This window comes from Callithrix jacchus, chromosome 16 (assembly GCF_049354715.1).
Source record: "Callithrix jacchus isolate 240 chromosome 16, calJac240_pri, whole genome shotgun sequence".
In the NCBI taxonomy this organism is placed as follows: Eukaryota; Metazoa; Chordata; class Mammalia; order Primates; family Cebidae; genus Callithrix; species Callithrix jacchus.
In genome coordinates, this window is record NC_133517.1 from 67,687,250 (window position 1) to 67,699,705 (window position 12,456).

Sequence of the window (12,456 nt, forward strand, 5' to 3'; positions counted from 1 at the left end):
TTCTTTAAGTATCTTGAATATATCATCCTTTCCTAGCCAGGTTTCTTCTAAGAAATTTGCCGATTGTCTCATAGATACTCCTCTGCATGTAACGAGTAGCTTTTCTCTTGTTACTCTCAATATTTTCTCTTTATCTTTTGATAATTTAATTATAATGTGTCTTGGTGTAGACCCTTTGGGTTCAACCTATTTGGGAAATTTTTAGTGTGATAAATCTTGATGCCCACTTCTGTCTCACAATTTGGGAGGTCGCTTTCCTTTTTCTTTTCCCTTTTTCCTTTCCTTTCCAAATGGTCTTGTCACTATCACAGGCTGGATTGCAGTGGCATGATCTTGGCTCACTGCAGGATCTACCTCCTAGGCTGAAGTAATCCTCCCACCTCAGACTCCTGATTAGCTAGGACTATAGGTGGTGTCACCAACCTGCTTAAATATTTATTTTTTGGGAGAGATGTGGTCTCAATATTAGGCTGGTTTTGAACTCCTGGACACAAGTGATCCTCCAACTTTGGTTTTCCAAAGTGCTGGGATTATAAGCATGAGCCACTGCATCTGGGTATAATTATTTCTACAAATAAGCTTTATCTCTGTTTTTCGCTCTTATATTTCTGGAGAATATTATATTTTGTTTCACTTGATTGTGTCCCATAAGTGCCAGAATATTTTTCACTCTACATTCTGTTTTCTTTTTATTCTTCTGACTAAATAATTTCAAAGTTTTGCTGAGTCCACTAATTATTTTCCTTGATTGAATCTGCTGTTGAGCCTTTTCTAAATTTTTTCAGTTTAGTTACTATATTCTTTATCTTTAGGATTTTAAAAAAATGGTTTCTATTTCTTTGCGGAACTAATTTTGTGTATTTTTAAAAATTTTTGTTTAGTTGTCTGTTCTTCTTGTAGTTCATTGAACCTCTTAATTCTTTGTCAGTTTATTTATAGATCTCCATTTCTTTAGAGTCAGTCATTGGAGCTTTATCAGATTCCTTTGGTGGTAAGTGTTTACCTGATACTTCATAATCTTCGTACCCGTGCATTTCTTTCTGTGCTTTTGAGGCAGCAGCCACCTCTTCCAGCCTTAACAGTTCATATCAGTGGAGATAGACCTTCACCAGTCAGTCTAACCTTGGGTTCTAGATGGAGTGGCTGTTAGTGTTCATGAGTAAGTGTGGCTGTTTATGCTCTTTAGTTGGTGGGGCCACTGCCTGCACCCTGAGGTGGAACTGCTGGCTGTGCTTCATGGTTGGGTTGGATCATTGGCTGGGTTCTGTGGTCAGGAAGAGCTGTTGGTTGGACTGTGCATTCAGGCAGGGCTACTGGCTGGGCTCCTTCATAGGGTGGAGATTTTGACTGGCTTTGTGTCGAGTAGGGCAACTGGCTGGACCACACAATCACTTCTTGTCAGATGTTGTTGCAGCCTATGCTCCTGGCTTTGTGGTACTGTTGTTTAGATTGTATATTGGACAGGGCTTTAGGCTGGGCTCTGAAGTTGTCCCTGGTTGGATGGGGACCCATGAAGTGCTCCCTGACTGGATGTACTGCTGGCTGACCATCATGTTCAGATGGAGCCATAGACTAGGTTTTGTAATTGGTGGTGGTCTCAGGATGTGCTTTGTAGTTGGGCAGGCCACAGGCTTGGCTCCATGTTTGGGAAGGGGCACAGCCTGCACTGTGTTTTTGTGCTGGATTACTGGCTGGGAACTTGATCCAGGTAGGACTACTCTGCTCCATGGTCAGTCAGGGTCACTGTGAACTCCCACATTGGCTGGGGTTGTAGCCTGTGTCCCACATTTGAATGTGGTTGTAGGCAGAGCTTCAAGACTGTGTTGGGTTGTTGATCAGGCTCCTTCATGAGGCAGAGTAAGAGACTGCTCCACAGTTAGGCAGAGTCACCAGCTGTACTTCCTGCTTGAGTGGGAAGTACTTCCTTGAGTGGGGTTTGGGGCTGGGCTCTGAACTTGGAAAGGGTCACTGTTTGGGACTTCCTGGTCAGGCCAGGTCAGAGCCTGTGCTCTGCAGTTAGGTGTGGTTGCTGGCTGGCCTCTGAATATGGGCAAATTCTTAGGCTGGGCCTGAGGCTGAGCAGAATTGTTGTGGAGGATCCTTGGTCAGTTGGGGCTAGAGGCTGTGCTCCACTGTTAGGCAGGGTTGCTGGCTGGCTTTCCTATCTTGCAAGGAACCTAGGCTAGGCTCTGAGGCTGGCATCCCCAGCCTTTTCTACCACTTGCTAAGGATGCAAGCCAGACAGACACTGCCTACCATACTTCCTGGCCAGACAAATTTGTTGGCTTTGGTCTGTAGATGGGCAAGGTCCTGGCTGGTCTCTCTGATTGGGTGCCACTGCTGGTAGGAATGCAGTGTCACTGCCAAGATCCATGCTGTGATTGCCGAAGCCTTGACCACCTCTTTGCTTCTAGATGACCAGAGGTGGTTTAGTCCTTCCGATTCCCTCAATGTTCTCTGTGACATGGGACATGGCTGGACCTCCTAGGATGTGCTTTGGAATGCTGTTTGAAGCTGGATATCCACTTTGGCTCTCTTTTTCACACTGAAGAAGTCGTGAGCCCAGGGGAATTCCATCCATGTTGTGATGGCACTTGGGGGAGGGGTGATATTGCAAAGTGAAACTATTACTTTTACCTTTCTAATGAGGCTGTGTGTGTGTTTGTGTGTGTTTCAAGGGGGTGCTTCAGCCTCACCCTTGGGGTTTTTTACAGGAGCATTTTTGTCTATGGATAATTACTAACAGAACTTTCTGTGAGGTAGTATATAGCCAAGGACCTCTCATTCTGTCTTCTTGCGTATTTCACCTCTGTCCTGGGATTTAATTTACCTTCTTGTACCTTGGGAAAGATGGATTTCCAATGATCCATTAAGGGCTAAACAAAAGTAAGTTTTCATGCATGGTAGAAACAGATATGTAAATTTAAATAATATTTCTATCAAGGCAAAAAACTATTAGGTAAGAAGTAACTAAAATCACAGAATGTTTAAAGGCTAAAAGTTACTTTGACATTTCACAATTTCTGTATGCCTGTTTTTTTGCGAGAATTAGAGGTAACATTTGTAAAGACTGTTCATGGTGCAAAACAGCATGTGAATTTCTGTAGCTCACAGAAAGAGAAGCATTTTTCTCGCAGAGATATCTTTCAGTATTTAAAGAGCCTTTAATTTCACAGGTAAATATTATTTGTCAGCACCAAGAGAAGCCAGAACTAAAACTTTTACATAAAAAAGAGAAGGTAGTGAGATGGTTTTAATAAATGAGATGAGGGACATGTAATGTGTTTTCACCTATAAATGTTTTGAGGGGTGCTTGGATAGTAATAAAAAGATGAGGTAAAAGAGACTGGGTGGAAGGAAGGGAGTCCATTTAGGTCTCTCTTTGGGTTTAACAGTTGCACTGACATGTACAGAATGAAAAGCAAGCAAAGTAGGAAGAAAGGGGTCCTGATGAGGTGTTTAATATCCTTGGGGTAAAATAGAGCTTGGTGTTTTCAGGATAAGGGGTGAGGTCAGTGGGTTGGAATCTTAGACAACCAGGATAAAGGAGATACAACATGAAACTTGGAAGATAAGTAGGTGTCAGATAACATAGCATCTGAGGACGTGGCAAGAAGCTTGAATTTTATTCCAACAGCAATGAGAAAAACCTAATACTGTGTGCTCAGTAACCTCTTCCACTGAAAAGAAAATTAAGAGTCCCTCAATATTCCACATGACTTTTGTATAGGACACTGAATGGCTCCCTTGAGTAGAATCAAGGCTGAGTTTCAGAATTGAAATAGAGATGAAATTGATCTTCAATCCTGCAAACCATTCAGATATCCCTGGAAACTATATCATCAGTTTCAGCCCCACCAATCCACCCACCAGGGACAATAAATCTGTAATGGTCATGAAATCATCCAGAGTCCTTCTTGCCTCATCCCACTTTATTTATCTGCTCCCCAGCCCCCCGATTGTGCTAATGGACATATTTGGTGTGAATACCCAGCTTTCACAACAGGACCTCCTAAGGACTGTTCTCAGTTATGTAGACCTTTCTGCTTGTAGCCCCCTTTTTTTTTCTTAGAGACCCTAGTGCTGAAATTCTATAAATTATACCTTAACAGAACCCGTATAATTTAGTAAAATGTAGATGCCTTTAACAATATGATATATATAGTTTCACACCTGAATCACCATCAATGCAATCTTCTCCATTCTGCATGTCAGATAAAACATTCTGCTGCCCTAGGTAGTTGAACACTCATTGGTGACTCACCTATGAGTCTAAAAGCATTGCCCTCCTCCCAGCTCGTGATGAGAAGGGCACCCAGAGTAATCTGAAAAGCCATCTCTTTCCCACTCTTACTCTCCTCCTCCTTCCTTAAATCCCCAGGAAACTGTTGCATCCAGAGCCGGAATATGTAAAGAGGTGTTGGAAGAGCAGGGACAACCTGTACGTGGTGACAGACATTGTTGAACTGACCCGTGATACTGTGCTGTACGACTACAGTAGTATTGATCTTATTTTGAAGATTTCTTCTTGGATTACTGGTGTCAAGGTATACATTTGTCCTGAAGTGGGATTGAAATACAAAAAAGTACAGCCAGTCCTGTCAACCAAGCTTCATTTCCCAGGGGGCTCTGGACTCATTCCCAGGGATTATGAGGGGTGGAGTCATTATTTCCCACTTCTCACATGTCAGTGTATCCTGACTTCTGATCTGAGAGTATATCCTAATAGCTTCCGTTACAGTGTTTTAGTATAGGGGTCATGCAGTATTGATAAAATCAGAAACATATTTAATTATTTAATATTGTGTTTTGCTTTGGTTAAATGATAAATTCAGCAGAATCTAGATGTGTGGCTGCTGTGTTATATACAGTCTAGTTTTATGGCTGGAAGAAATGAGGGACCCTAACACCAAACCCCAGTTATTAAAGTACTTTAAGCTCTAAGAAAACCTGATAAATGTTTCAAGGAGTGAAATCAAAGTATCTTCAAGTACATGTGATTTACATGTGACTTATATGAGTCATTCACAATAACCAAGTCTAATATTTTTAATATGAATAAATTTATTTATCAAATATTCAGCTCAAGTATGGGTGAAAGACATATAAAGTTTGTGTGTGTTATAGTATGCTTTTGCATTATGTCCGTGTAACTGGTCGTCACTTAAGAGCTTTAGAAACTAAAGAAAAAAATCTGATGTGCGTACTAACTTTCCTAATGCAGTGAGTTACTACTTAAAAGTAGACAAATGGTAACAGACCCTGGAAAGCAGGAATAGTGGACGGCCACTTGCAGCAGGGGAGAAATTTTAGAAACAAGAATCCCCAAAAGGTTCAGGAATTGGAGGCACTAGTTACCTCTGAAGACAGGGTATAGGTGGGACTGAAAGTAAGAAATATTGATTGGAAATCTTTTAAAATAAAAAAAAATGTTTATGGGTATATAGTAGATATAAATATTTATGGGGTACATGAGATATTTTGTTACAGGCATACAATGTGTAATAATCATTTCAGGGTATCTTTATAAAGAACATTCAGAGCCCAAATCCATTCCCACCTCTGCATAGCGAGGCACCTACCCTCACCCACTCTGGCAGAAGACCTTCTGAAAAACTCATTCACTGTGGGCTCTAGATTTAGGAAGTCTAGTTACAGTGACGGGTGGAGGTGAGAAGCCATATGGAAAAAGGGGAATAAGTGCATGTCCTCAATGGGAGTGAGGACATTGAGCCCCTTTCCCCTCTCAGCTTCAGGCATCACGTCCCTACCTCCTCCACCCCCACAACACAAAGCCTAGGTGGGAGATTAAAGAATTATTTCCTAGGAAAATTAACCAGTACAAAAGAAATAACTGAAAAAACGCCAACAACTGAGACTCCAAAGAGATAGCTTAATCCCTGCCTGGTTGCCCCAAAGTGAAACCTCTACTCAACATATCTTGCCAATGCACACTTAACAGCTTTCCTGCTTCACTCGTTAGTAAAACAGAGAAAAATCACAGACACTTGAGGAAAGTCTAAAACACAACGCAAAAACACTTTGAAATCAGGAAATTAGAGGAAACAAAGACGACATAGGGAAGTAAGAAATACTTGATCCCTCTAAAGAGATGACATTTTGTTTTCATGAAAGGATAGTGCTCTGTAAAAAGGGTATTTATGGCTCTTATAAATTAAAAACAGAGTTGTAGAAACTTACTATTCTTTTTCTTAAATAGAAGAGTCAGAAAGCAAAATCAAAGAAATTCTCAGGGAATGATAAGCAAAAAGATAGGAGAATATTCATAAAAAAATTTGGAGGCCCGGCACAGCGGCTCATGCCTGTAATCCCAGCACTTTGGGAGGCTGACACAGGTGGATTGCTTGAGCTCGGGAGTTCAAGACCAGCCTGGGCAACATAGTGAGACCTTGTCTCTACAAAATATAAACAAAAAATTAACCAGGTGCTGTGGCACATTCTTGTAGTTCCAGCTACTTGGGAGGGTGAGGAGGGAGAATGGCTTGAGCCTGGGAAGTTGAGGCTGTCGTGAGCCATAACTGTGCCACTGCATTCCAGCATGGGAGACAGAATGAGACCCTGTCTCAATTAAAACAAAACAAAACAAACTTGAGGATCAGTCAAGGAGATTTACTACTCCTGAATAATAGGAGTTCCTGAAGGGGAGAACAAAGACATAATGCAATGGGGAAAATCTTTCAGGAGAAAATACAAGGAAGGTTCTGAGACCCAAAGAATGTGTTTCCACAATCAAAGTGTCCACTGAAGGTGTGGTTTCATAAGTCAACATAGATTCATACCACAAAATATAAGTGTAAACTTATAGAACATTTACTCCAAAAAGAAAACCATAAATATTTCTAAAAGGGAAATAAAGTCATATCCCAGAGAATTCCAGCCTTCAATTCTATGCCCAGTCAACATATCAAGTATGAGAGGTAAAATAAAAAATGTCTTTAGATGTACAAGGTCTCAAAAAAATGTGTCCTCCATCTGCTCTGGAGAGAATAAATTAAGAGACAGGAAACGCACAGGGACATCACATTAACTGATAAAGGAAAGGTTGGGAGTGTGGAAAAGCAGTTTCTCCCGAGTATAAACAGTGAATATTAACTTAATAAACATTGAGGTATGATTATTTTAGGAAGATAGAAAGGAAATAAGGAATGAGGGAAGAGAAGGAAAACAAATTCATCATAATCAAAAAGAGAATAGATATGCTTAAATATGGAAAGAAATAAAAACATTACAATATCAACATGAAATTGAGAAATGGGAAGATGAGAACAGGATGAAACAAGGAAGAAAAGCAGTGATGGCAATCAGAAGTCAGCAGTAGGGAGGATGAGAGCAGGGAATGCTGGTGTTTTTCCTCATGAGCTTTCTAGAGCCATCTGACCTTTACAATGACATACATTTAATACTGTGTTGTCTGGTTTCTCTCCTCAGGGTGAAGTCCTAGGAAGTATTTTCAGAAAGAATGAGAAGGTGCTGACTCTGAAGAAGGGCATGGTGATGGCATATAAAGCAAAGCGGCTGATTTTTGAGGAAAAAGACAGAAGTAAGCAGAGCTCAGCGAGGCAGATGGGGGTAGAGAGAGGTGTCTGCTTCTCCTGAGAGAGAAATGACAGGAAAATAACCACAATATGTAACCTTTCCTGCTCTGCCTATCCAAGGAGATGTATGTATATTTCTCCCCACCCAGGGCACATACCCATCCTACTACACAGAGGCACTTCCAAGCATGGCCTGGCTGAAATGCTGCTATTGGCAGATACAGAGACAGTCTCGTACATGGAAAATAATCCAACTTGTTCATCTTGGAGTGTTGTTAGCACTGGTCAGGTCCAACTGTAATCCTAACCATCCTTATTCATTTAAGCATCCTCAGCAACTCATCAGCCACAGAGGCTTATCCAAGGTTACCCATAACCCCAGGTTAAGGTCCTATGAGGCAACAACAGCAGAATCACAAAATTGCAGACACAAAACACTAAGAACATAAGGCTGAGTTTTATCTACATCTTTTCCTCCTTCACCAGCCTCAAAATGCACAGTTCCTGATCACACACTTTGGGTTCAGACTCCATGTGGGCAGAAGCATCTGTGTCAGTTGCATGCCTGGGTGTGATGGTGAGTGCTGGGAACACAACTGGCTCTCAGTCCTTGTCCTCTCCCTTCCCAAATGCTGAGTCCCAGCTAAAGCTCATTCTAATACAGATTGAGCTCAGTTCCTCCTTCTCCCACACTCACTCTCACACTCTACTGCCCAAAGTATCCTCACTGCAACATGGTCAAGGGAGTGTCCTGATGTCAGTTACCTCTCATCAGCGGCCATAGACAGAATGAAGCTGAACTCTCCAATCTTTCACAGCTAGTGGATTCTGGCTTCTGGAAAACTGACCATATTCAAAGCAGCTCTCTCAGGAGGAGAAGGGGTGAGAATGGGATTTCCACTATCAGGACTCTTGCTGAGGGCACCAGGAGATGGTGGCACTATCAAAGGTCATGGTGAATTATAAGATGATTTTAATATATGTGATAAGATTATTTTAATATATAACATAATAGGATTTTAATATTTTAATATTGAAGGAAAAGAAAAGGAGCCCTAGTTTCAAAATATCATAATCATCAACAACAAATCAAAAATGATGTGGTCAGATAAAAGAAGACTCCACAGAACGTGATGTGGTGGTATCCAGATAGAATCAAATCAGTTTTCACTGGTGACCAAAGCCAGGGGGACTCATTGGAGAATAAACCACAGTGGAGGAAGTGTGAATGCAAAGAGAGGAAATGGGGACCCAGTGTGTAGATGACTTGAAGAAAGTTGGCTGTGAGGGGACAATAGGTAGGAGGAGGTGATAACTAAAGTCCACGTAGCTTAGGGAAAGGGGATTATGAGATGGTGAAGACGTGAGCCTGTTGTCAGGTGAGGGGAAAGATCCTGCTGAACTGGAGAGGGTGAAGATGAACTGGAGTCAGTGCATTGCTAGAGATGTATCTCTATTCCTTGTATCAGCCAGGGAGAGGAGATCTCATTTCCATTCTACAGATGTGGTGTCTGACATAGAGGAGTGCCACTCTCCCTGCTAGTAGTCAGAACATAACTTGCAGTCACTGCTGTGAAGTTAGCTTTTCCTCTAACTTCATTCATTCGTTTCCTCTAAGCTTTTCAACAGTTATACAACTTTTTGTCTTCTTCATGGACTCTTTCCCCTGTTGAACACTTGCACTTTAGTGTTAGGTGAGTTTTAGACCTCAGCACATTTCTCTACATGGAATGTGAAATCATCCAAGAAGATGCCAGATTGGGAGTGGTAAGTAAGGCAGGTCAGTAAGAAAAGGGCAGCAGGAGGCAGTCCTACCTCCTGAAGGTCAAAGGAAGCTGAGTTTCTTTACTTTATCAAGGTAATTTCTAAATGTTGGATGGCAAAATGAAGAACCTGCATGTAAATAAGCACTTTGGGTGCTTATTTACATGCAGGTTCCAGGGCACACTTCAAAGTGATTCAGAAGACACAGCGTGAGTCCAGTGGTCAGATTTAACAGCATCCCAGTGGTTTTGATACAAGGGGTTCCCTGTTCCAGGTATAGGGATGGGAAAGACTCAGGCAGAAATAACTAGTCTCCTAATGAACTTCTTTTCCATTCAGCCGTTCGCGTCACAGATGATGATGAACGGAGCATCTGTCAATATGGTGAGTTCCTAAGTCTGGTTTATTTTATTTTTATTTAAAAAATTTATTTTGTGAGTACATAGTAGGTATATATATTTATGGGGTATGTGAGATGTTTTGTCACAGACATGCAGTATGCAATAATTACATCATGGAAAAATGGAGTATTCATCCCTTCAAGCATTTATCCTTTGTGTTACAAGCAATCCACTTATACTCTTTTAGCTTTCAAAAATGTACAATTAAATTATTTTGACTGTAGTCGCCCTGTTGTGCTATCAAATGCTCAGTATTATTAATTCTTTCTAGCTTTTTAAAATGTGCCTATTAACTATCCCTACCTATCCCTGAGATCCCCTCCCTGACCCTTCCCAGTCTCAGGTAGCATCCCTGTGTGTTCAACTGTTTTGATTTTTGCATCTCACATGTAAGTGATAACATAAGATGTTTGTCTTTCTGTTCCTGACTTATTTGACTTAACATAATGATCTCCAGTTTCATCCATGTTGTTGTAAATAATAGGATCTCATTCCTTTTTATGGTGAATAGTATACCACTATGTATATGTACCATATTTTCTTTACCCATTCATCTGTTGATGGACACTCAGTTTGCCTCCAAATCTTGACTATGTGAACAGTGTTGCAACAACATGGGAGTGCAGATATCTCTTTGGTATACTCATTACCTGCCTGTTGGTATATACACCCAGCAGGGAGATTGCTGGATCATAGGGTAGCTCTATTTTTAGTTTTTTTAGGAAGCTGTTCTCCAGAGTGGTTGTACTAATTTACATTCCCATCAACAGCATATGAGAACCCCCTTTACTTGGCATCCTTCCCAGCATGTGTTATTGCCGGTCTTTTGGCTACAAGCCATTTTAACAGGGGTGAGATGATATCTCATTGTAGTTTTGATTTGCATTTCTCATATGATCAATGAGGTTGAGCACCTTTTCATATGTTTGTTTGCTATCTGTATGTCTTCTTTTGAGAAATGTCTACTCACATCTTTTGCCCATTTTTAATAAGATTGTTAGATTTATCTTTATAGAGTCATTTTAACTTCTTAAATATTCTGGTTATTAATCCCTCTCGAATGGATAGTTTGCAAATATTTTCTCTGATTCTGTGGGTTGTGTCTTCACTTTGTGGATTGTTTCCTTTGCTGTGAAGAAGCGTTTTAACTTGCTGCAATCTCATTTTTCTATTTTTGCTTTAGTTGCCAGTGCTTGTGGGGTGTTTACTCAAGAAATCTTTGCCCAGATCATTGTCCTGAGGAGTTGCCTTAATGTTTTATTTTAGTAGTTTCATAGTTTGAGGCCTTAGATTTAAGTTGTTAAATGATTTTGATTTGATTTTTGTATATGGTGAGAAATAGGGGTCTAGTTTCATTCACCTGGTTTTGGATATCCAGTTTTCCCAGCAGTATTTATTTATTTATTTATTTATTTTGAGACGGAGTTTCGCTCTTCTTACCCAGGCTGGAGTGCAATGGCACGATCTTGGCTCACCGCAACCTCTGCCTCCTGGGTTCAGGCAATTCTCCTGCCTCAGCCTCCTGAGTAGCTGGGATTACAGGCACGCGCCACCATGCCCAGATAATTTTTTGTATTTTTAGTAGAGACGGGGTTTCACCATGTTGACCAGGATGGTCTCGATCTGTTGACCTCGTGATCCACCTGCCTCGGCCTCCCAAAGTGCTGGGATTACAGGCTTGAGCCACCGCACCCGGCCAGCAGTATTTATTGAAGAGACTGTCCTTTCTCCATTGTATGTTCTTGGCGTCTTTGTCAAAAATGAGTTCACTGTAGGCACATGGATTTGTTTCTAGGTTCTCTATTTCGTTCCATTGGTCTGCGTGTCTTTTTTTTTTTTTATGCCAGTACCGTGTTGTTTTGGTTACTATAGCTCTGCAGAATAATTTGAAGTCAGGTAATGTGATTCTTTTGGTTTTGTTCTTTTTGCTGAGGATAGCTTTGACTACTCTGGGTCTTTTGTGATTTCATATAAATATTAGAATTCTTTTTCTTTCTGTGAAGAATGTCATTGGTGTTTTGATAGGAATTGCAATGAATCTGTAGATTGCTTTGGGGAGTATGGACATTTAAAAATATTGATGATTCCAATCCATGAACATGGAATATCTTTCCATTTTTTGTGTGTCTTCTTTAATTTTTTCATCAGTGTTTTGTAGTTTTTGTTGTAGAGATCTTTTACTTTGGTTAATTCCTAGGTATTTACTGTTATCCCTATCATCAGTGGGATTAGTTTTTTAATTTCTTTTTTAGAGTGTTCACTGTTGGCAAAAAAAATGTTACTGAATTTTGTATGTTGATTTTGTATTCTTCAATTTTACTAATTTATCATTCTACTAGTTTTTTTAGTGGAGCCTTTAGGTTTTTTTCAAACATAAGATCATATCATCTGCGATCAATGATGATTTGACTTCTTCCTTTCCTATTTGGATGGCCATAGGTGTTTTCTCTTGTCTGATTGCTCTAGCTAAGACTTCCAGTACTATGTTAAATAGCAATAGTGAATGTGGACATCCTTGTCTTGTTCCAGATCTAAGAGGAAAAGCTTTCGATTTTTTTCCCATTCGGTATGAAACTAGCTGTGGCTCTGCTGTATATGGCTTTTATTATGTTGAGGTATCTTTCTTTTATACATGGTTTATAAACGGTTTTATCATGAATGGATGCTGAACTTTATGGAGTACCTTTTAAGCATCAACTGAAATGATCATATGCTTTTTGTCCCTCATTCTGTTG

General features: G+C 40.4%; 1 protein-coding gene across 5 annotated transcripts in view; it reads left to right on the forward strand.

Moving 5' to 3' along the window:
* Positions 1-12,456, forward strand: part of LOC100412432 (gasdermin C) — a 47,419-nt gene that overhangs the window by 24,450 nt on the left and 10,513 nt on the right. For all 5 annotated transcript variants that reach the window (XM_035277179.3, XM_078352438.1, XM_008983268.5 and 2 more), the window contains 3 exons: positions 4,382-4,547; positions 7,450-7,561; positions 9,660-9,704. In XM_035277179.3, coding sequence (XP_035133070.3) covers positions 4,382-4,547; positions 7,450-7,561; positions 9,660-9,704 — 323 coding nt within the window. The remainder of the gene's footprint in view (positions 1-4,381; positions 4,548-7,449; positions 7,562-9,659; positions 9,705-12,456) is intronic.